Consider the following 26,534-nt stretch of genomic DNA (forward strand, 5'->3'; position numbering starts at 1 on the left):
AGAGTGTTTGTGTACTTGTGGGTTTCTGTGTGTGTGAATGTTTGTGTGTTAGTGTTTAAGTTAGAGGGTTTCTGTATGTAAGTGAATGTATGTATGTGTGTCTGAGAGTTTATCAGTAGACTGTTTCTGTGAGAGTTTCTCTTTTTGAGTGTTTCTCTGAGTGTTTGTATATATTATGGGTTTCTGTATGTGTATGTAACTGAGATGGTTGCTGTGTGAGTAAATGTTTCAATGTGAGAGGGTGTGTGTATGTATATGTAAGAGGGTTTAGGGTTTATGTGTGTGAGTGTTTCTATGTGAGAGTGTACAAGTGAGATGGTTTCTGTGTGTGAGAGTGTTAGTGTGTAAGTGTTTCTTTCTCTGTTTAAGTGTGTGTGAGAAAGGGTTTCTGTGTGAGAATTTCTGAGAGTGTTTCTTTGTGTGTGCGTGTTTATGTGTGATATGTTGGGCACAAGACATGGTCAGGGGTGGAGATTTAGGAGGGGTTAGTGTCAACAAGTTTAATAGGTCGTCAAATATTCCTTTTGGCTGAGGCCCATCGTCTTTTTGCTACCTAGCAACAATGGGGGTACAGAACTATTCCATGACCCGAGGATTCATCTATTCAAGAGGTACATAGACAATCTGTTTTTGCTATGGAAGGGCACTAAGTATGAACTATTGCAATGGTTTGAGGAACTGAATGGGGTCCACCCAACTGTGAAATTCAAAATGGCTTATGATAGAGAATCTGTGGATTTCCTTGACATAAGAATCATCCGATAGGGGTAAACCTTGATTACCACCCTCTTCAGTAAGCCCACAGACAGGAACTCGCTTCTGTGTGCCTCTAGTTGCCACCCGCCTAGCTTGAAGAGAGCACTTCCCATCTCCCAATTTAAAAGGGTGACCAGGAATAACACCAGTATGGAACAAAGGGATATTCAAATAACAGAGATGCAGAAAAAAATCATGCAGAGAAGCTACAGCAGTAAGATCTTAAAACATAGCAGAGAATCAACGAAGATGAATACTCAAAGACAACATGTCTACGAGAATAAAAACAAAGATAAAGAGAGCAAGTTGACCTTCACCACAACTTACTCGATGGGTAATGAGGGCATAGCAGAGACGCTGCGCAACAACTGGAACCTCCTGACTACAGATAGGGACCTACCGTTCAAGACCATGCCGCCACCCAGGGTTGGATACCGCAGGGCCTACTCACTTAGAGATCAACTCATTAAAAAGGATCCCATTAATTGCTACAACAGCGGAACCTGGTTGAAGACAAAACCAGGGTATTTTCGATGTTTGGGCTGCACCACATGTGGTGGACTTACCACAGGCAACTACTTTAGTCACCCATATTCAACAAGAAAATACAAGATCTGGCACAGAGTAACTTGCACCACAAAGTTCATTGTGTATTTGCTCCACTGCATTTGTGGGATGTTTTATGTGGGCAAAACAGTGGATGACCTCCATACCAGGATGGCCAACCACCGTTCAACCATACGGGCTGACCTGAACAAGGGAACCTCGGACCAGCCTGTGGCCAGATATTTTGTTGAAGCGGGCCATAAAATCACTGACCTTAAATATTTCATCATCGACCACATCCCTCCCCCCACCAGAGGTGGAGACAGGGCTAAAAACCTCCTACAAAGGGAGACGGGGTGGATCTCTAATTTGGGATTCATGACCCCTAGGGGTCTTAATGTACACCTGGACTAGCATTGCTGCCTATAGTGAGCGCGATGGTAGCATTATAATATAGTATTAATTGCTTTTTATTCTTAGACACTATCTGCATCAGCCATAGTCTTAGGCACCTAATTAGTAATGTATCCTTTACTGTGCTGTATCTGTGATACTCTGTGTCTATACGATGTACCCTTCTCTTCAGAAATTGTGTATGAGTCCACATTCGTCTATGTTACCCTATTTACTATAATTGAATATCTGACACTTTGACGCTTATCGCCTTTGAACAATTACCTGCTATGATATATTGATATATTATATGACCACACCCTCTAGTACTTTAACACATATCTGATTCTGGTATTATTCTTTGACACTTGCAGCAGCTGGTATTGTTTTTATTTTCACATTGGTTTGTCGTGGCACAGCGTGCAATTGCCATAGTAACACATGTGACGTTGACGTCACGTGACGCTGTGTAACTTCCGGTTGCAGCCTTGATTGCCAACGAGTGGTGTGTTTTTTGATTAGTAGGGGTATATAGGAGGGTAAGTGCTTGTTTGGTTTGTATGCTTATTTTGAACACGGGGGCAACCCCGAAACGTCAATAAATACATTGGTATTTTGGATTCAAGGCCCTGTGAGTGACTCCCTTCTTTCAGCTACCATATATATATATATATATATATATATATATATATATATATTGCTCATGTAGCAACCGTTAGCATAGAGTATATGAAAAATGGAAAAAATAAATACTAGTATATCGTAAAGTTATTTTACTATACATTTTATATTGAAATCTCAAGCTATTTACAGTGCCTTTAAATATAATTACTCTTAGCCGTTCCAAACCATTGGTATTAAACATAACCATGATATCCCCACTTTCCTCTATCCTTAACCTTCTTAAACCCCTGTAACCTGACCCCAACTGCAAAGCACTCATCTCATCTCATCTCACAACACATATATGAAAAAAAATACTCTGTTCAATATAATTTTCCTGTTACTCTCAGTGTAGATCTCTTTAACATGGTCTTATATAGTATACAACAATATATTTATTTTTGATGATATGGTTGGTTATTAGAACTTCCTTCCAGGGAATTCTGTAAAAGCGCCAGTGCACGCTCCAAACATAATCACATTTTATTGATAGCTCAGAGATAATATTTGGGTGATTTTGCTTCTAATTTATTGGAAAGATGTAAAAAAAAAACTCCAGTGGATTTGAATAGAGACCATAGGAAGAATTAGATCTATCACTAAATAATATTAAATTTTTTCCCAAGCTGCTATAAAATGTTAGAAACACTGTGACAAGAAGGGGCCTTTAACAGAAGAGAATGTGGTCCTGTGAATATCATAAAAGATGTTATCTTCTGCATATACTAGTGATGAAACAGATTGCCTACTGCATCATGCCATTTATAGATGAAAATGCCACAGACTATTTACTTAATGTTATGAATATGTATTTTACCACTCAGTTAAGTTTCATTTTATCTTCAAATAAATCACTGGAATAGAAAACACATTTCATATGATATGTTTTTGGAATTTAATGTCAGTCATAATTTTTAGCCCTAAGAAGATCAGTGTATATAAAATATAACTAATGATATCATGAATCAAATTTCAGTTTATAGATCAGTAAACACATTTTAGACTTACTAACAAGCAGGATGGTTAGATTAGTCAGTGCCAATTATTATTTTTCATTTTTAAACATAATTCATATTTGAATATTGAGTCTTATTAAGGGCAACCACATACATCTGTCAATGTCAATTGGACTGATTAAAGTGAAGGTGAACTTTGGTGAATGAAAGCCCATTTTTTAAAAATACTATCAAAAACAGGGGCACTTTCATTCATCAAAGTTTACAAAGCAGCCGTTTTGATTAAAAACTTACCTTTTTTTCTTTTCACAGCCAGAGCAGCTTCCCCCTCCTGGAAATCCTCTCTTCCCACGTCAGCAATGACTAATCCGGCTTCCTCCAATTACAGCTTTCCCCCCAGGGTAGTCATTGCCTGAGGCCATGCTGTAATTGGAGGAAGCCGGATTAGTCATGGCTGATGTGTGAAGAGAGGATTTCCAGGAAGGGGAAGCTGCTCTGGCTGTGAAAAGAAAAAAAAGTAAGTTTTTAATCAAAACGGCTGCTTTGTAAACTTTGATGAATGAAAGTGCCCCTATTTTTAATAGTATTTTTAAAAAACGGGCTTTCATTCATCAAAGTTTACCTTCACTTTAAACAAGATCAAGAAATGTATTAGTACAGGTCTGGTTTATATTCAATTATATGCTATACTATAGATTTTGCTTTTGACTGTAGTGGATCCTAGGATAGTATTAGGTTAGGATTCTGATATAATTAAGGAATAAAAATGCAAAAATAAAATGCTCTAATGTGTTAGAACATTGTATTATTGCACTATTTGTAGATAACTTTAGAGTCAATTGTAATCCTTTAAAAAAAGCTTAAAGGGACACTGAACCCAATTTTTTTCTTTCATGATTCAGACAGAGCATGCAATTTTAAGCAACTTTCTAATTTAATCCTTTTATCAAATGTTCTTCATTCTCTTGGTATGTTTATTTGAAAAGCAAGAATGTAAGTTTAATTGCCGGCCTTTTTTTAGTGAACAACCTGGGTTGTCCTTGCTGATTAAGTGCTATCCATGGTTCTGAAGTAAAGATAGCAAGAGAACAAAGAAAATTTGATAATAGGAGTAAATTAGAAGGTTGCTTAAAATTGCATGCTCTATCTGAATCATGAAAAAAAAATTGGGTTCAGTGTCCCTTTAACCCCTTAACGACCAAGGACATACGCCACATGTCCTCAAAAAAATAGAGTTAATGACCGAGGACGTGTGGCATACGTCCTTGGTCTGGAAAGCAGCTGGAAGCGATCCTGCTCGCTTCCAGCTGCTTTTCGGTTATTGCAGTGATGCCTCGATATCGAGGCATCCTGCAATAACCCCCCTTGGCCATCCGATGCAGAGAGAGCCATTCTGTGGCCCTCTCTGCACCAGACATCGGTGGCCGGTATCGTTGGTGGGTGGGAGCAAGTCTGGGAAGCGGGTGGGCGGCCATCGATGTGCCGAGTGGAGTGGAGGGGGGCGGGATCGGGGGCAGGACAGACGGGGGGTGTACGGGGGGTGGCGGGCGAGCGCGTACACGGGGCGGGAGCGGGAGGGAACCGCTACACTGCAGAAAAAAAAGTTAATAAAAGTAAAAAAAAACCCATATATTTAAAAAAATTCAATGATCATCTAAGGGTTCTGGAAGGGGTGGGGGGTTGGTCTGGGGGGGGAAGCTACACTACAGAAAAGGGCAATAAAACAAACAAAACATACTTTTTTTACAGCTGCCAGTACCCAAGATGGCGCCCATTAAGGCAGAGGGGGAGGGTTATAAAGCTGTTTGGTGGGGGATCAGTGAGGTTGGGGGCTTAGGGGGGATCCTACACAGCAGCATATGTAAATATGCTAAAAAAAAAAAAAAAGCCCAAATATAGCTTTTATTTTAGTACTGGAAGAGTTTCTGCCAGTACTTAAGATGGCGGGGACAATTGTGGGGTGGGGGAGGGAAGAGAGCTGTTTGGGAGGGATCAGGGGGTCTGATGTTTTAGGTGGGAGGCTGAGCTCTACACTAAAGCTATAATTAACCCTGCAAGCTCCCTACAAGCTACATAATTAACCCCATCACTGCTAGCCATAATACACGAGTCATGCGCAACGCCATGAGCCATATATGTCTGCTATTTCTGAACAAAGGGGATCCCAGAGAAGCATTTACAACCATTTGTGCCATAATTGCACAAGCTGTTTGTAAATGATTTCAGTGAGAAGCCTAAAATTGTGAACAATTTTACGTTTTTTTTAATTTGATCGCATTTGGCGGTGAAATGGTGGCATGAAATATACCAAAATTGGCCTAGATCAATACTTGGGGTTGTCTACTACACTACACTAAAGCTAAAATAACCCCTAAAAGCTCCCTACATGCTCCCTAATTAACCCTTCACTGCTGGGCATAATACACGTGTGGTGCGCAGTGGCATTTAGCAGCCTTCTAATTACCAAAAAGCAACGCCAAAGCCATATATGTCTGCTATTTCTGAACAAAGGGGATCCCAGAGAAGAATTTACAACAATTTAAGCCATAATTGCACAAGCTGTTGGAAAATAATTTCAGTGAGAAACCAAAAGTTTGTGAAAAAATTAGTGAAAAAGTGAACAATTTTTTGTATTTAATCGCATTTGGCTGTGAAATGGTGGCATGAAATATACCAAAATGGGCCTAGATCAATACTTTGTGTTGTCTACTAAAAAAAAAAAATATATACATGTCAATGGATATTCAGAGATTCCTGAAAGATATTTGTTTTCTAATGTAACTAGCGCTAATTTTGAAAAATAATGGTTTGGAAATAGCAAAGTGCTACTTGTATTTATGGCCCTATAACTTACAAAAAAAGCAAAGAAGATGTAAACATTGGGTATTTCTAAACTCAGGACAAAATTTAGAAACTATTTAGCATGGGTGTTTTTTTGGTGGTTATAGATGTATAACAGATTTTGGGGGTCAAAGTTAGAAAAAGTGTGTATTTTTTAATTTTTTCCTCATATTTTATAATTTTTTATAGTAAATTATAAGATATGATGAAAATAATGGTATTTTTAGAAAGTCCATTTAATGGCGAGAAAAACGGTATATAATATGTGTGGGTACAGTAAATGAGTAAGAGGAAAATTACAGCTAAACACAAACACCGCAGAAATGTAAAAATAGCCTTGGTCCCAAACGGACAGAAAATGGAAAAGTGCTGTGGTCATTAAAGGGTTAAAGGGATACTAAACCCAATTTTTTTTTATTTTATGATTCAGATAGAGCAGGCAATTTTAAGTAACTTTCTAGTTTACTCCTATTATAAATTTTTCGTCGTTCTCTTGCTATCTTCATTTGAAAAAGAAGGCATCTAAGCTAAGGAGCCAATTTTTGGTTCAGCACACTGGACAACACTTGTTTAATGGTGGTTGCATTTAGCCACCAATCACCAATTAACTACATTATTCCTATTTAAAACTAAATATTTACCTATAAAATAAACCCTAAGATAGCTACAATATAACTAATAGTTACATTGTAGCTATCTTAGGGTTTATTTTTATTTTACAGGCAAGTTTGTATTTATTTTAACTAGGTATAATAGTTATTAAATAGTTATTAACTATTTAATAACTACCTAGCTAAAATAAATACAAAAAGGAAATTTATGCTTACCTGAAAAATTGATTTCTTCTACGATACGACGATACAACGAGTCCACGGATTCATCCTTACTTGTGGGATATTATCCTCCTGCTAACAGGAAGTGGCAAAGAGCACCACAGCAGAGCTGTCTATATAGCTCCTCCCTTGACTCCACCCCCCAGTCATTTGACCGAAGGTATAGAAAGAGAAAGGAAAAGCTAAACGGTGCATAGGTGACTGCTGAAGTTTAAAAAAAAATAATTCTGTTTTAAAATAATAGGACGGGCCGTGGACTCGTCCTATTGTAGAAGAAATCATCATAAATTTCCTTTTCTTCTACAAGATACGAGTCCACGGATTCATCCTTACTTGTGGGATACAATACCAAAGCAACAGGACACGGATGAACGGGAGGGACAAGACAGATACCTAAACGGAAGGCACCACTGCTTGAAGAAACTTTCTCCCAAAAATAGCCTCAGAAGAAGCAAAAGTATCAAATTTGGAAAATTTGTTCAACAGAAGCATCGTTTTTAGCCCATGTGGAAGCCACAGCTCTAGTGGAATGAGCCGTAATTTTTTCAGGAGGCTGTTGTCCAGCAGTCTCGTATGCCAGGCGGATGATGCTTTTCAGCCAAAAAGAGAGAGAGGTAGCCGTAGCTTTTTGACCCCTATGTTTTCCAGAATAAACAATGAATAAAGAAGATGTTTGACGGAAATTCTTGGTCGCTTGTAAGTAAAACTTCAAGGCACGAACCACGTCCAAGTTATGTAACAGACGTTCCTTCTTAGAAGAAGGATTAGGACACAAGGAAGGAACAACAATTTCCTGATTAATATTCTTATTTGAAACAACCTTAGGAAGGAATCCAGGTTTAGTATGCAAAACCACCTTATCAGAATGGAATATAAGATAAGGTGAATCACATTGTAACGCAGAAAGCTCAGAAACTCTTCGAGCAGAAGAGATAGCAACTAAAAACAAAACTTTCCAAGATAACAGCTTAATATCTATGGAATGCATGGGTTCAAACGGAACCCCTTGTAGAACAAAACTGAACTAAATTCAAACTCCATGGCGGAGCAATAGGTTTAAACACAGGCTTGATTCTGATTAAAGCCTGACAAAAAGACTGAACGTTTGGGACATCCGCCAGACGCTTATGTAGTAAAATTGTCCCTTTAAGGAACTAGCTGATAATCCCTTCTCCAATCCTTCTTGGAGAAAGGACAAAATCCTAGGAATCCTAACCCTACTCCATGAGAAGCCCTTGGATTCGCACCAATAAAGATATTTACGCCATATCTTATGGTAATTTTTTCTCGTGACAGGCTTGCAAGCCTGAATCAAAGTATTAATGACCGACTCAGAGAATCCCCACTTAGATAAAATCAAGCGTTCAATCTCCAGGCAGTCAGCTGCAGAGAATTTAGATTTGGATGTTGGAACGGACCTTGAATGAGAAGGTCCTGCCTCAATGGTAGTTTCCACGGAGGTAGAGACGACATGTCCACTAGATCCGCATACCAAGTCCTGCGTGGCCACACAGGCGCTATTAGAATTACTGAAGCTCTCTCCTGTTTGATTCTTGCAATCACACGGGGCAGGAGAGGAAATGGTGGAAACACATAAGCCAGGTTGAACGACCAAGGTACTGCTAGAGCATCTATCAGTACAGTCTGGGGATCCCTTGACCTGGACCCGTAACGTGGAAGCTTGGCATTCTGTCGAGATGCCATTAGATCGACTTAGAAAATCCGCTTCCCAGTTCTCTACTCCTGGGATATAGATTGCTGATAGATGGCAAGAGTGAGTCTCCGCCCATCGGATTATCCTTGATACCTCTATCATCGCTAGAGAACTCCTTGTTCCCCCTGGTGATTGATATATGCCACAGTTGTGATATTGTCCGACTGGAATCTTATGAATTTGGCCAGAGCCAACTGAGGCCACACCTGAAGCGCATTGAATATTGCTCTCAGTTCCAGAATATTGATTGGTAATTGAGACTCCATCGGAGTCCAAGTACCCTGAGCCTTCAGGGAATTCCAGACTGCACCCCAGCCCAAGAGGCTGGCGTCCGTTGTCACTATAACCCATGATAGCCTGCGGAAGCACATTCCCTGGGACAGATGATCCTGTGATAACCACCAAAGAAGAGAGTCTGTGGTCTCTTGATCCAGATTTATCTGAGGAGATAAATTCGCATAATCCCTATTCCACTGCCTGAGCATGCACAGCTGCAGTGGCCTGAGATGAAAGCGAGCAAACGGGACAATGTCCATTGCTGCTACCATTAATCCAATGACCTCCATACAGTGAGCCACTGATGGCCGAGGAATGGACTGAAGAGCTCGGCAAGTATTTAGAATCTTTGATTTTCTGACCTCCGTCAGAAATATTTTCATGTCTACCGAGTCTATCAGAGTTCCCAAGAATGGAACTCTTGTTTGTGGAACAAGTGAACTCTTTTCTACATTCACTTTCCAGCCGTGAGTTCTTAGGAAAGACAACACAATGTCCGTGTGAAATTTGGTCAAATGATAAGTTGACGCCTGAATCAAGATATCGTCCAGATAGGGCGCCACTGCTATGCCCCTGTCCTGAGAACCGCTAGAAGGGACCCTAGCACCTTTGTGAAGATTCTGGGAGCTGTGGCCAACCCGAAGGGAAGGGCCATGAACTGATAATGCTTGTCCAAAAAGGCAAACCTTAGAAACTGATGATGATCCTTGTGGATAGGAATGTGAAGATACGCATCCTTTAGGTCCACGGTGGTCATATATTGACCCTCCTGGATCATTGGTAAGATTGTTCGTATAGTCTCCATCTTGAAGATGGGACTCTGAGAAATTTGTTTAGACATTTTAGATCTAAAATGGGTCTTAAAGTTCCCTCTTTTTTGGGATCCACGAAAAGGTTTGAATAAAACCCCTGTCCCTGTTCCAGCTTTGGAACTGGACAAATTACTCCCATGGTATAGAGGTCTTTTACACAGTGTAGGAACGCCTCTCTTTTTGTCTGGTCTACAGACAAACGTGAAAGATGAAATCTCCCCCTAGGGAGAAATTCCTTGAAATCCAACTGATACCCCTGGGTCACAATTTCCAATGCCCAGGGATTCTGAGCATCCCTTGCCCAAGCCTGAGCAAAGAGAGAAAGTCTGCCCCCTACTAAATCCGGTCCCGGATCGGGGGCTGCCCCTTCATGCTTTCTTGGTAGCAACAGCGGGCTTCTTGGCTTGTTTACCCTTATTCCAGGCCTGGTTAGTTCTCCAGACAGACTTGGATTGAGCAAAATTCCCTTCCTGTTTAGTGGAGGAAGGGGAAGCAGAGGGTACTCCTTTGAAATTTCAAAAGGAACGAAAATTATTTTGTTTACCCCTCATCTTAAGAGGTTTGTCTTGAGGTAGGGTGTGATCTTTACCTCCAGTAATGTCGGAAATGATTTCCTTCAATTCAGGGCCGAATAGGGTCTTACCCTTGAACGGAATAGCTAAAAGTTTAGATTTTGATGATACATCAGCAGACTACAATTTTAACCATAGCGCTCTGTGCGCCAAAATGGCAAAGCCTGCATTTTTTGCCACTAATTAAACAATCTGAAAAGCAGCATCTGTGATAAAGGAATTAGCTAGCTTGAGAGCTCTAATTCTGTCCAAAATGTCCTCTAACGGCGTCTCTACCTTCAGAGACTCCTCAAGGGCGTCAAACCAGAAAGCCACTGCTGTAGTTACTGGAACAATGCAGGCAGTAGGCTGTAACAAGAAACCCTGGTGAATAAATAACTTTTTTAGAAGACCCTCTAACTTTTTATCCATAGGGTCTTTGAAAAGCACAACTGTCCTCAATAGGTATAGTTGTACACTTAGCTAGAGTAGATATTGCTCCCTCCACCTTAGGGACCGTTTGCCAAGAGTCCCTTATGGTGTCTGATATAGGAAACATTTTCTTAAAATTAGGAGGGGGAGAGAACGGTATACCTGGTCTATCCCATTCCTTTTTAACAATTTCCGAAATTCTTTTGGGAACCGGAAAAACATCAGTGTAAGTAGGTACTTCTAGATATTTATCCATCTTACACAATTTTTCTGGAGGAATTGAAATAGGTTCACAATCATCCAGAGTCGCTAGGACCTCCCTGAGCAACAGGCGGAGGTGTTCAAGCTTAAATTTAAAGGACGCTAAGTCCGAATCTGTCTGAGGTAACACATTCCCTGAATCTGAAAATTCTCCCTCAGACAATAATTCCCTGACCCCCAATTCAGAGCACTGTGAGGGTACATTGGAAATGGCTAATAAATCATCAGAGGGTTCAGTATTTACATTAATACCTGGCCTACTGCGTTTACCTTGCAAAACTGGCAGTTTAGATAATACCTCAGTGAGGGTAGTTGACATAACTGCAGCCATATCTTGCAGAGTAAAAGAATTAGACGCACTAGAGGTACTAGGTGTCGCTTGTGTGGGTGTTAAAGGTTGTGACCCTTGGGGAGAATTGGATGGCATATCCTGATTCTCTTCAGACTGAGAATCATCCTTAGACACACTTTCTTTTCCTAAAATATGTTATTTACAGTGTAAGGCTCTATCAGTACAAGAGGTACACAATGTAAGTGGGGGTTCCACAATGGCTTCTAAGCACATAGAGCAATGAGTTTCCTCAATGTCAGACATGTTAAACAAAGTAGTAATAACCACAACAGTTGGTAAACACTTTATTTATTGAAAAAAACAATTTTGCAAAAAAAAAAAGTACGAGTACTGTGCCTTTAAGAGATAAAAGCGCACAATTTTTCCAAACACACTTAATAACATCTATAAACGTTCAAAAACTAGGTATGGATATACAGAGATGCCAAAAATTATTGCATCCCACATGCAAGAGCAGAAATTTACCCTCCACAGGAACATAAAGCAAAACAAAACTCAATTTGCTAAATAACGACCCCTGCACCTCGCCACAGCTCTGCTGTGGCGCCTACCTGCCCCCAGATAACTGCCAAACGACTCGACACCAATCCAGATAGTATAACACACAGATAGGGCCCAACCGGCGCTAATGTCTGCTGTCTCCTTCAGAGTAAACTGCGCGCCTGAGACGCGAAAATAGGCCCCGCCCATAATGGACGTCGCACTATTTGATTAATCTACCGCATGGAAAGCGGTTACAAACAGCCATGTGGTCCCCAAACATATAAGCACAACATAAAGTCCTCTTTATCAATACACTTATTTTATGCCATAATTTTGTAAAATACCCCATAATTGCTGCATTAATGTCAGTAAAACACCCAGTAGGACACCCAGTAGGACAGTAACACCCTTTTCATTTACAGGACTACTGCTTACCCTGTTCCCACTATAAGGAACCAAATCAGCCAATTCTGATATACTAAGTTTCCTCAGAAGAAAAGGGCTGAAACATACCTCAAATGCTGCTTGCTGCATGAGACCGTCCTCCACACTGAAGAGTTTTCTCATATTACCTTCAGATCTGTGGGAACCATAATTGATCTTAGTAACTGCTGCTAAGATCATCAATTTCAGGGGGAAATCTTCTTCCATATCCTCCCTGAGACAAATAGTACTCCCCCTGAAGATCGACTTACCGGGAGACGTCTTCATCCAAGCCGGGCGAAGTGGTCCTCCAGACGGGCAGAAGTCTTCATCCAAGCCAGGCAGAAGTGGTCCTCCAGACGGGCAGAAGTCTTCATCCAAGCCAGGCAGAAGTGGTCCTCCAGACGGGCAGAAGTCTTAATCCAGACAGCATCTTCTATCTTCATCCATCCGGCGCGGAGCGGGTCCATCTTCAAGACATCCGACGCGGAGCATCCCCTTCATCCGACGACTAAAACAGAATGAATGTACCTTTAAGTGACGTCATCCAAGATGACGCGTCCCTTAGATTCAGATTGGCTGATAGAATTCTATCAGCCAATCGGAATTAAGGTCGAAAAATAGGATTGAGCTTGCATTCTATTGGCTGTTCCAATCAGCCAATAGAATACGAGCTCAATCCTATTGGCTGATTGCATCAGCCAAAAGGTTTTTTTCTACCTTAATTCCGATTGGCTGATATAATTTTATCAGCCAATCGGAATCTAAGGGACGCCATCTTGGATGATTTCACTTAAAGGTACCTTCATTCTGTGCTAGTCGTTGGATGAAGAGGATGCTAAAACCCATGCTATGGGTTTTATTTTTAGGTTAGGGACTTTGGGCGGCAAAAGAGCTAACTGTCCTTTTAAGGGCAATGCCCATCCAAATGCCCTTTTCAGGGCAATGGGGAGCTTCAGTTTTTTAGATAGGTTTTTATTTGGGGGGTTGGTTGTGTGGGTGGTGGGTTTTACTGTTGGGGGGGGGGTTGCTTGTATTTTTTTTTACAGGTAAAAGAGCTGATTACTTTGGGGCACTGCCTCACAAAAGGCCCTTTTAAGGGCTATTGGTAGTTTAGTTTGGGCTAGGTTTTTTTTTATTTTGGTGGGGCTTTTTTATTTTAATAGGGCTATTAGATAAGGTGTAATTAGTTTAAATATCTGTAATTTGTTTATTATTTTCTGTAATTTAGTGGATTTTTTGTACTATAGCTAATTTAATTTAGGTAATTGTGTGTAATTTATTTAATTATATTTAATTTAGTTAATTTATTTAATTATAGTGTAGTGTTAGTGTAATTGTAACTTAGGTTAGGTTTTATTTTACAGGTACTTTTGTATTTATTTTAGCTAGGTAGTTATTAAATAGTTAATAACTATTTAATAACTATTCTACCTAGTTAAAATAAATACAAACTTGCTTGTAACATAAAAATAAATCCTAAGCTAGCTACAATGTAACTATTAGTTATATTGTAGCTATCTTAGGGTTTATTTTACAGGTAAGTATTTAGTTTTAAATAGGAATTTTTAGTTAGATTTCTTTTAATTATATTTAAGTTAGGGGGTGTTAGGGTTTGGGTTAGACTTATATTTAGGGGTTAATAATTTTAATATAGTGGCGGCGATGTTGGGGGTGGCAGATTAGGGGTTAATAAATGTAGGTAGGTGGTGGCGATGTTAGGGACGGCAGATTAGGGATTAATAATATTTAACTAGTGTTTGCGAGGCGGGAGTGCGGCGGTTTAGGGGTTAATATATTTATTATAGTGGCGGCGATGTCCGGTTCGGCAGATTAGGGGTTAAAATTTTTCTTTTAGTGTTTGCGATGTGGGAGGGCCTCGGTTTAGGGGTTAATATGTAGTTTATGGGTGTTAGTGTACTTTTTAGCACTTAAGTTAAGAGTTTTATGCTACGGCTTTGTAGTGTAAAACTCTTAACTACTGACTTTAATATGCGGTACCAGTCTTGACAGGAGAGGGTCTACCGCTCACTTTTTGGCAGACCAATTACCGGCGCTATGCAAGTCCCATTGAAAAAAGAGGATACAAAGTGGATTTGCGGTATTTCCAAGTCTGGCCAAAAAAGTGAGCGGTACACCTGTACCTGCAAGACTCGTAATACCAGCGGGCGTTAAAAAGCAGCGTTAGGACCGGCTAACGCTGCTTTTTAAGCCTAATGCACAACTCGTAATCTAGCCGTAAGTGTCTGGAGCACTGCATTGCAGAAAATAGTGCTACCATCTAGTGCTCTTGCAAATGGATACCATTCTTGCTAAACTGCTGCCATATAGTGATCCAGCTTTATTTAACAAAAGATACCAAGGGAACAAAGAAAATGTCATAATAGAAGTAAATTAGACAGTTGTTTCAAATTGCAATCTTTGTCTGAATCATGAAAGAAACAAATTGTGTTTGATATTAAACTATTGATTTGTCTACAAAAATGCACATAGACTTTAATGGTGAATTTTGTTGCAAAATAATAAGATACATTTTTCTAAAGGTTAGTGGTTGACCGCTGTGTGTTTAACTCCTGCAAAGAGCAGAAACATTTATAGTTAAATTCATCTCCAAATCAGCAATGCACTACCCGGACATAGCTGAACACATCTGGCAAGGTAATGACAAGACAGCACTGCACTGATGAATAAAATGAAGAAGGAGGCAGTTCTACGACTGGGCTTTATAACAGCGATAGAAGCAATATGATTTTAACTTGCAAATCACTGTTAACAAATAAACTATTGCAAAGTGGCAAAAGCAAAGAAAGGTCCTCGATTATGGAAATGAGAGTACTTTAAACTAAGTCAAACAAGTGCATGATGACTGATCTAGCCAATGCTTTCTTAAAAAGTAGTGCATTGGTACTTTGAAGCCTATCTAGGTATGCTGATCCTGAGCATATCTAGGTATGTTTTTTAACAAATTAACATCCCTTCATGACTCAGATAGAGCATTCAAATTTACAAGACTTTTACATTTACATCTGTTAACAAATTAAAGTTATCTTGGAATTCTTTGTTGAAAAGCATACCAAGATAGGCCCAGGAGAATGGACAACTGGGAGCTAGCTGGTGACTGGTGGCTAAAAATATATGCCTACTGTTACTGGCTCATCAGATGTGTTCCACTTGCTTTTAGTAGTGCACTGCTGCTCAGGAGCTGACTTAATTATGTGCTTAACTCGATAGCAAGAATGTGTCCGTAATCTTCTACAATGGGATTTTAACAGTTCTCACACTGTAAATCATGAAACCATGAAGTGACAAGGTTTAAAATATTGGCAAAGTTCTAAACCTCACTGTACAGAACGAGGTTTGAATTTTACAAAATACAAAACTGATTATAAAGACACAACTGCTGATAGCAATCCTGTTTACTGTAACTTAAAATCACGAAAATGCAAATGTGAAATAAAAACAAAAATTATAAGCGCAAACGCTAAATGCAATTTCTTGATGGCGTAATTTCCCGCTTCCTACAGATCTCGTTAGCTGTATGAGACATCATGCACGTGTCTACTAAATACATATAGATATATAAATGTCTGTCCCGCTCACTGCTGAGAGACCATACAAGTGCTAAATATAGGTTAACCTAGACCATATATTGATATATACATCTAAAATGATGTCTGTAATCATTATAGAGTGTTTTGCACGTGTGCAAGTTAATAGAATTATTTCAAATACTGTCAAAGATGTGGAAAAAGACAGTTTTGTTCTTATTAACTCTGTGTGGTGAATTTGATGTGTGAATTTTGGTGTCAAACTTAAATCCAAAACCTATGGTTGGGAGGATTGTAAACACCAAAGTCATTCATGTGGGTGATTTTTAAGCTATCTGCTGAGATCTGATCTGAACTTTCCCCAATATGGAAAATGTGTTTTTACTTGGATTGTGATCACCCAGAACTTGAAGTACATTAATCGGGAGGTAAAAAACTGCTGATAAATGGGATCAGAAAGATTTTAATCAACCCCATAGTTATATGCAAGCAACAGGCATACGCCTCTCATCATGGACTCATCAGATGTGTTCATCTAGGACCGGGTGCGGTTATGGAGTTGACTGCAACTATGTGACTCACCCTTTGCAGGGGTAAACACATAGGGGCCTATGTATCAAAGGTCTTGCGGACCTGATCCGACAGTGTGGATCAGGTCCGCAAGACCTCGCTGAATGCGGATAGCAATACGCTCTCCGTATTAAGCATTGCACCAGCAGCTCACAAGAGCTGCTGATGCAACGCCGCCCCCTGCAGACTCGCGGCCAATGGGCCGCCAGCAGGGAGGAGTCAATCAACCCGATTGTACTCAATCGGGTTGAATTGTGCGATTCCAGTCCGCCTGCTCAGAGCAGGTGGACAGTGTTATGAAGCAGCGGTCTTTAGACTCGCCAGAAACACGGTCCCACAAGCTCCATACAGAGCTTGATAAATGGGCCTCATTGTTACATGCAGGCAGCAGTGCAATAGTATAATGCCTTAACACATTAGAGTATTTCCTTTTTGCACGTTTATGTCCCTTTAACAAAAAAAAATGAAAATAAGAATAATAAGCTCTAGCATAAGAGCATTTTCTTTTTGAACTATTATGTCCCTTTAAGCTTCTGTACATTACCAGTATAACATTTGCTCTTCTGTATACATAGGAATCTAATGTAAATCTATAAAGTCGGCAGCAGGTAACATAATTCTGCAGCCAGGTCATTATAATATCAGCCACTTAGAATCTGTCCTCCTTTATGCAGAACGTTTTTAAATAAAAAAGACAACCCTGCTTCCCTAGACTATTGATCAATGCAGTGTTACTTACAGTATAGTACTCCTTACAAAACATCTGCTGTTGGCATTACAATTTCTATGTTCTAGCTTGTAATTTATGTTTTATGCCCACGCAGTTCTGTATTTCACAGAGTCTGCTTTGAATTGTAATGCAGTCTTGGAGAAAAGTGCATTGTAAATAGATGATTATTACCCATAACACCTAGAGTTTTTTTTTTTTTCCCCATTGTACAACTCCAAAAGATTTGTATTGCTCAACTGTTGAAACAAAAGAGGAAATGCAGCAGCAAAATACTATAAATAAAATAATTGTTTAACCCTTTGGCTGCAGCTGAGGTTTGCAGCCCATTTCATAGCATGTAAACAGCCCTTTGGAAGCCAATGGGTTAAATGACAACCTAAATCACTATACATATGCTAACTGGAATACATACCTCGGCTACTTTCACAGCATCTAGTATCCGAATATCATTTTCATTGCTTATCTGGTTGTACAACACTTTCCATACTGCATTTCTGAGACCTTCTCGCTTCACATCCCCACGGAGTTCATGGCAAACCTTAACCAGATTGTAGACAGCTCCATAGCGAATAGTCCACAGTATGTTCCCACCTGTAATAAACACAAGTAGGGAAGCTATATCAGCAGCATACTGAAAAGGTCATTTGCCTTTCTGAAATGCGCACGGTTGTGTGGTATAAACCTCAGAATAGTTACAGATATAATATACTAAAACATTTTAAGGTGTTGGTGTCACTGCAGTGTTAAAAGAACTCAAAATTGTTATTCCCCACAAAATGTTATTGTTTATTTATATAGCGCTCCAAAATTCCGTAGCCTGGGGTACAGAGATAGGGGTATATAATGACAATGATTTGTGATAAGATGCAAAAAACAGCAGATACAACAAAGCTAGTACAGAAGGAGGAAGGCCCTACTCTGAAAAGCTTACAGTCACACGGGTAGCTTGTCACGTGGATTGTAGTATAATTATGTATAGAAATTGTGTTATTATTCATAGAAAACAAGTATTTGCAAGACATTTTCATCTTTATTTTGCCTACTCCTCTAATTTAATGCATAATTGCACAATGTTTTCCATTAACCCACATAGAGTATTCGGAGTGGATCCTTTAGTTTCCTGGACTCTAAACCCTGAAGTATTCTACACAGTGACTAATTGAACATGATAGAGCACATTTAGATTCTAGACTGGCCATAACCAATATATGGTTACTGAATAGGCTTCTTAAAGGATATGCCTTTGGAATTGGGAAAAAAACAAAAATGAATGTGATAAATTCCTTTCTTACATTGGTGGTGAAAGTCCACACGCCTGGGATTCACTTCCTAGACACTAGGAGGAGGCAAAGTTTCCTAAAACTGTAAAGAGCACTTCATCCCTTTCACTTCACTGGTATGTCAGTTATACATGTAGCCAAGTAGGGAGAATAGAAAACAAACAAGGTAGGAAAGAACAAAGCAGGGAAAATAGAGGTGCACATTGGAACTTACACTAAAAAACAAAACTGATCTTTAAAATTTGTGGTCACAGTCATTGTCTCTCACCACCATGAAATAAAGGAATTTATCAGGTAAGCATACATTTTGTTTTCTTTCATTAGGTGGTGACAGTCCACAAATTAATTACGACTGGGACCCTATACTACGTCTCCTATTTCCTTACATTAAACTCTCTCCTTGACCCACTGCAATCTGGATTTCGCCCCCATCACTCCACAGAGACAGCAATTGTTAAGGTTACCGACGACCTACTTACAGCAAAATCCAAAGGCCACTTCTCTCTGCTTATCCTCCTTGATATGTCTGCAGCTTTTGATAATGTCGACCACCCTCTTTTGCTCCAAACCCTCCAATCCTTTGGCATTTGCGACATAGCTCTCTCCTGGTTCTCTTCATATCTGTCTAACCATACCTTTAGTGTAGCCTTCTCTGGGGCATCATCTGCCCCGTTACCACTTTCTGTTGGGGTACTGCAAGGCTCTGTCCTCGGTCCCCTTCTCTTCTCAATCTACACGTCATCATTAGGTTCCTTAATGAAGTCCCACAGGTTTCAATATCATTCATATGCTGATGACACCCAAATCTACAGTACCTCTCTGCAAACCCGTGTCACTAACTGTCTTTCTCATATCTCATCTTGGATGTCCTCTCACTACCTTAAATGGACAGTCAACACCAGAATTTTTGTTGTTTTAAAAGATAGATAATCTCTTAATTACCCATTCCCCAGTTTTGCATAACCAACACAGTTATAATACTCGTTTTACCTCTGTAATTACCTTGTATCTAAGCCTTTGCAGACTGCCCCCTTATTTCAGTACTTTTGGCAGACTTGCATTTTAGCCAATCAGTGCTCTCTCCTTGGTAAATTCACCTGCATGAGCTCAATGTTATGTATATGAAACACATGAACTAGCTTTTAACTAAGAATACCAAAAGAACAAAGCAAAATTTGTAATAAAAGTAAATTGGAAAGTTGTTTAAAATGACATGCCCTATTTGAATCATGAAAGTTTATTTTGGACTTGACTGTCCCTTTAAGCTAAATCTCTCCAAAAATGAGCTCCTTATTTTCCCCCCTTCTTCAAAAATCTCCACCCCCAACTTCTCTATAAATGTTGATAACTCCATCATTACTCCTACCCCACATGCCCGATGTCTTGTCTCACATTCAGTCCTTGGCTAAAGTCTGCTGCCTTTTTAACTTAAACACATCTCTAAAATTAGACATTTCCTTGCACAAGACACAACTAAGATTTTAATCCACTCTCTCATCCTTTCCCGATTCAACTTCTGCAACTCCATCCTCTCTGGTCTCCCTAGCTTCCGCCTAGCTCCTTTACAATCCATAATGAATGCTTCTGCCAGGCTCATCTTCCTTACACGTCGCTCTTCATCTGCTGCACCTTTCTGCCAATCCCTTCACTGGCTTCCTCTTGCCTCCAGGCTTAAACACAAAATTCTCACTCTGACATGCAAAGCCCTCAACTGCACTGCTCCCCCCTACAAGTCAGACCTTGTCTCCAGATACTTTCCCTCCTGACCCCTTCGCTCTGCTCACAATCTCCTCCTCTCCTCCTCTCTTGTTACCTCCTCACATTCCCGTTTACAAGACTTCTCCAGACTGGCTCCCATCTTGTGGAAGTCTCTGTCTCGCTCCACAAGACTCTCCCCTAGTTTTGAAAGCTTCAAGCTCTCCCTAAAGACTGTACTATTCAGGGATGCATACAACCTACACTAACCTTTCCTAACTCCATTGCTATCCCCTTTTAACCCCTTAGCATGTACGCCTATGAGCCCAGCTGTTTGTAGATCACCCTCATAAGAGCTGATTACAACAACAGTGCAACTCTTGGCAGGGCCCTCTACCCATTTGATCCCTATAAATGTTACCTTGTATACCGCCTATTTTTATAGTGCTGCGGAATCTGTTGGTGCTCTACAAATACCTGATAATAATAATAATATTATACCAAAGCCATAGGGGTCGATATAACAAGTAGCATTTAGCTACAGCAAATCATGTCCACAGATGGCATTTAGCTACAGCGAATCATGTCCACTCGATCTTTAGTAAATCTACCCCATGGAGTCCACTAGTAATAATGGGAGGGTAAAGAAATATAAGAAAAAAAACAATAGCAGGAATCTCTTTTCCAGACACTGCTGCCTGAAGGACATTCTTACCAAGGCCACTTCTGAAGAAGCAAAAATCCAAATGATAGAATTTAGTAAAAGTATGTAGGGCCACTTTACAAATCTGCTCTACCGAAGGCTCATTTTTGAAAGCCCAAGAAGTAGAAACAGATCTATTAGAATGATCTGTGATGCATTTAGGAGGAGGCTTTGGGAATCAAAGATTTTAACCAGGGAGCTAACGAAACTGCTGATGCTTTCAAACCCTTCCGAGGACCTGAGAACTGAATAAAATGACTAGAAGATTGAAATCTTTGATAGCCTGGAGACAAAATTTCAATGTCCTAACCAAGTCTTGGTTTATATTATCAGCTGAGACTACTCATGGTAAAAAAATAAATAATCTAATTTAGTTCTTAAAAAAGTCTTATCTTGATGAAAAATAAGATACCCTCCAAGCAGCAGAAATCGCTAGCAAAAATAAAACTTTCCAAGAAAGAAACATTGAATCCAAAGCATTGGTTTAAATGATGGAGCTTGCTAAATTTTAAGAACCAAAGTAAAATTCCATGGTGGGGAAATAGGTTTAATCACTGGACGAATTCTGCCCAAGCCTAAACAAACTTTTGAATATCAAGTAGTCTTGCAATCTTTTTATGATATAAAACAGATAAAGCTGATATTTGGCTTCTTAGAGAGCTGGATAAACCTTTGTTCAGACCCTTTTGTAGAAATGTGAAAATTCTGGGAATTCTGAAAGAATGCCAATTACATTTTTCATACAGCAAAAAGAAAAAGCTTCCATATATTGTGATAGACCTCTCAGGTTTTCTAGCTTGAATTAAAGTATCTATAACTTCATCTGAAAAACATCTATGATGTAAATGAGAAGAACTATGCTGCTCTGACTCTGTTAGTTGATCTCTGGACCTCAAAAAGTACCTTGGAAGTTTGTTGTTCAGCCGAAGAAGCCATTAAGTCTACTCCCGGAACTTCCCAAAGGGTCACTATCTAGTCGAAAACTTCCTGATGTACAGACTACTCCCCAGGATGAAGAGACTGGCAACTCAGAAAATCTGCTTCTCAATTCAATACTCCTGGGATATGGTCGGGATACTTCTTTCATAGCAAGGGAACTGCAAGTTCATCCTTGGTTGTTGATGTATGCCACTGATGTGACATTGTTGGATTTCTCTTGTTTTAGAAAAGGCCAACTTTGAAGGACCCAAAAGATAGCATGGAGTTCTAGAATGTTTATTGGTAAACTTGCCTCCTGAGGAAACCAAACTCCCTGTTCTCCTCTGGACTCCCAGACAGTATCCCAACCAGAAAGACTTGAATCCGTTGTGATTATTGTCTAAGATGGATGGACGGAAGATGTCCTTTGAAAAATGAATGGGTTGTCTATTGGCCAGGATAGAAAGTATTGTAGCTTGCACCTCTGATGAAGAATGCAAATTTGAAGACATTGCATGTGAAATTGAGCTAATGGAACTGCATCTGATGCTGCAATCATCAGACCTAAGACCTCCATACACAGTGCTACAGACAGTTTGGATAGAGACTGTAGCTTCACACAAGATGTTTATAACTTCAATAGTCTCTCCGCTCTGTTTGAGAAAGTTTCATTGCCATGGAATCTAAGATAAATTCAAGAAATGTTACTCTGGTTTGATAGAGAACTTTTTGGTCTGTTGATTCTCCAGCCATGACTGCGAAGAAATGACAAAAGTTTGTTGGTATGAGATATTGCTACAGGTAAATATTGAGCTTGTACCAAGATGTTGTTCAGGTAAAATATTACTGAAATAGCTTAAGACTAAATTATAGCCAAGTGCGTACCCAGAATCTTAGTAAAAATTCTGGGAGCAGTAGCCAGTCCAAATGGAAGTACAACAAACTGATAATTATCCTTGAAAGCCAAGTGCAGAAACTGATAATAATCTTTGTGGATAGGGATATGAAGGTAAGCATCCTTTAAATTTATTGTTGCCATGTATTTGCTTGCTGAACAAGTGGAAGAATAGTTCTGATAGTTTCCAATTTGAATGAAGGAATTCTGAGAAATGTGTTTAGAATTGGTCTAAATGTTCCTTCTCTCTTTTTGGGACAATGAAAAGATTGGAGTAAAAACCCTGACCCTGTTCTGGAATGGGAACTGGAACCATTACCCCCATACATTCTAATTCCTGAATACACTTAAAAAAAGTGTAAGCCTTTACAGGATTTTTTTGAAACATGGAACAGAAGAAACCTTCTACTTGGAGGTCTTAATCTGAATCCCACTCTGTATCCCTGAAAAACTATGTTAAGGACCAAAGGTTCCTGAACATATTGAGACCATGCCTTCTGAAAAAAGGTGCAGTCTGCCCCTCTGCTTAGACTTGCTCCAACAGGAATTAGATTTCCCGGAAGGTCTAGTAGATTCCTGATTTTGATCTGAGGAGGAGGATCATTGGTTCGAATTTTGAGGAAAAGAACAAAAATTAACTGAAGCTTTGCCTTTCCATTAGACTTCTTGTCTTGAGGAAGAAAAACCCCTTTACTTCCTGTAAAAGCAGAAATAATAGCGTCAAAGTCAGGACCAAATAATATCTTTCCCTTGAAAGGGAGAGTTAAAAGTCTGGATTCGGATACCATGTCAGCTGACCAAGATGAAAGCCACAAGGTCCTTATTGGAATTTTATTTATTGACATCAACAATAACATCACAAATAAAAGCGTCTGCAGATCTAATATGTTTCAGATGGGACTGAAGATTGTCTTCAACCAAACGTTTTGAAACTGTTCTGCTAAATTGTCACACCATAAAGAAGAGGTTTCTGCAACACAAGCTGTGCTAATGGCAGGTTTGAACAAATATCCAGCTGGAATATCCATAGGGTCCTTGAAACGTGTGCTATCCTCTAATGTAATAGTAGTTCTTCTTATCAAAGTAGAATCCATCTACTTTGGAAATTGTTTCCCAAAGCTCCACATTAGAAGCTGGTCGAAGAAACATGTTGTTAAAAGCAGAAAGTGAATTAAAAGGAAGACCAGGTTTGGACCATTCCATTGAAATAATTTCCATTACAGCATCAGGTATAGGAAAAAGCTATTGAGTCTTAGTAAAGGTAGATTTGGATGTATATTTGTCTTGGAGAGTGAATTGGAACTAAGCTAACTTTTAAAAACAATTCTTCCCAGTAGATGGTAGATGGTTTAAAAATCAGATCCAGTTGTTTTACAGTCTTTTCCTCTGTGGGTTTAGACTCCTGAACTCCTAAGGTAATTAAAACCTATTTTAGCAGAGATCCGATATGTTATACCTTAAATATAAAGGTGGAAGACTCTGTATCGTGATCAGAAACTGAATCCTGATCATCCCAGAGAGTTTCACCCTGAGAAGACAGATCTGAGGAATTTATATCTGAATCTGTAAGTAACTGAGAAGCATATTTATTATGATGAGCTTTAGAAGGGTCATCAGATACACGCTGCTTCTTTGAGACTCTTGCGCTTATGTGAAGGTGGTAAAGCTGCCATCATCTCAGATGAACACAAATATTTATCTAAATCTGGTGAAATTTCTGAAGTTCTCCCTTGGAATGTACAATCAGAAGGAGGACAGAATCCTGTAGAGGCAATGGCAGTAGTAGACTGCTTAGTATGCATGAGGAGATGCACACATGAGCTACATAACTAAGTTGGAGAAATTACAGATATCTTATTACAAAAAATATGTGTAAATAAATAATCAGAGGATCTACCCGCAAAAGGATCAGATGTGATGGGGACAATTCCTGAGTGCTTCATAAGCAATCTAAAGTATAAAAGGATATGGGCTAGATTACGAGTGGAGCTCTATTTAGGCCTCCTGCTCTCTGACGGAGACTTTTTGCATGCGTCGGGTTACACTCATACTATAAGTTGAAAGTAAAAAGTTTGAGTACGAGCGCAAACCCAATCAACCCAATCAACCCATAGACTTCAAAAGAGCACAAAAATGCAAAAAACATCTAAGAATCTGTTCTATTTATATAAGAGATGAATTACAAAACTACCATATTACTGCAAAACATTTTTTTTTATAAATACTTTTAAATGTAAAACCCCTTAATGCCCCTTTCACCAATATATATATATATATATATATATATATATATATATATATATATATATATATATATATATATAAATATACTGTATATATATATATATTTATATATCGGTATATTTTTTTATATATATACAGTATATATATATATATATATATATATATATATATATATAGTATTGTAGTAAAGAAAGAAAAAAAATACCAGGGTATATATTAATGCCCTAGAAAAGCAAGGGATTTAGAAACGGCACACAGAAAGACTTTCAAATTTATAATTAATTTCCCAAGAAATACAATTCAGTATAAAAATGTATTATCTGTCAGCGTTAAACACCACTACAGACAGCAAATTCTAAAATAAAACATTTCAAGTACAAAGAGACCTAATTCTTTCCCTATTCTATATAGAAAAAACACCATAAACAGTAAGGGGTTAACCAACAAGGATACTGTTTACAACATAATATATAGTGAATCAGCTGTTAGGACATATAATAGGTAGGCAATATATATGCATAAATATATGGCTGCAGTCCATACATAAGTGAACTAGATGATTCGTATATAACGCTTTATCGCTCATTAGATACACAAGCAAATCTCCTCATTAAGGCAGAAATCGAGCCGCAGCTATTCCTGCTGCATTAAAAGTCATAAACAAGTATTATTTCTCAGTTGGAAAACGCAACATGTACTTAGCTTGAATCCTCCGGTTGTATTGTTTCCACCGGCTTTCAGCTTGCAAACACTTGCGATGACTTCTTAGCGTGTGACGTAATCAGCAGTAGGAGTGGCGGAGCGTCACCAGGGACTGTGAGTGGCTGTAGACGGAAGGAAGCTTTTCCATTGGTTAAGAGACGTCCAATTGAGTCAGCATGTGGCCATGAAGTTTGTCAAAAGTCCTGACAAAATAGGATACCAGAAAGTACCGTATACAATCACTTCTCAAGCAGGCACGTCCTTATTGCATTCCAATAGCACACTTTTAGAACCACTCACTCCACCGCCGGAGCCATATCAGCATATCAATTACTCACTTAGGTTGTACCGCTGTGTGTATAGAGCCAGAGTGTCTCTTAGTAAACAGAAGATTCAGGGAATAGGTCTAGACTTATGCACTAGAAATCCTGACCCATAGTACAGTCGACAAGTACCTGGGTTGCAAAACACATAGTTTTGCGACCCAGGTACTTGTCGACTGTACTATGGGTCAGGATTTCTAGTGCATAAGTCTAGACCTATTCCCTGAATCTTCTGTTTACTAAGAGACACTCTGGCTCTATACATACAGCGGTACAACCTAAGTGAGTAATTGATATGCTGATATGGCTCCGGCGGTGGAGTGAGTGGTTCTAAAAGTGTGCTATTGGAATGCAATAAGGATGTGCCTGCATGAGAAGTGATTGTATACGGTACTTTCTGGTATCCTATTTTGTCAGGACTTTTGACAAACTTCACGGCGACATGCCGACTCAATTGGACGTCTCTTAACCAATGGAAAAGCTTCCTTCCGTCTACAGCCACTCACAGTCCCTGGTGACGCTCCGCCACTCCTACTGCTGATTACGTCACACGCTAAGAAGTCATCGCAAGTGTTTGCAAGCTGAAAGCCGGTGGAAACAATACAACCGGAGGATTCAAGCTAAGTACATGTTG

At 39.3% G+C, this 26,534-nt stretch overlaps 1 protein-coding gene across 1 annotated transcript in view; it reads right to left on the reverse strand.

Moving 5' to 3' along the window:
- The window catches only part of TMEM232 (transmembrane protein 232), a 403,406-nt gene that overhangs the window by 185,402 nt on the left and 191,470 nt on the right, over positions 1–26,534 (reverse strand). The window contains exons 13-14 of the mRNA XM_053699731.1: positions 23,041–23,328; positions 17,553–17,731 (exon numbers count right to left, since the gene is read on the reverse strand). Of these exons, the coding sequence (XP_053555706.1) occupies positions 17,553–17,731; positions 23,041–23,328 (467 nt within the window). The remainder of the gene's footprint in view (positions 1–17,552; positions 17,732–23,040; positions 23,329–26,534) is intronic.

This window comes from Bombina bombina, chromosome 2, assembly GCF_027579735.1.
Source record: "Bombina bombina isolate aBomBom1 chromosome 2, aBomBom1.pri, whole genome shotgun sequence".
In the NCBI taxonomy this organism is placed as follows: Eukaryota; Metazoa; Chordata; class Amphibia; order Anura; family Bombinatoridae; genus Bombina; species Bombina bombina.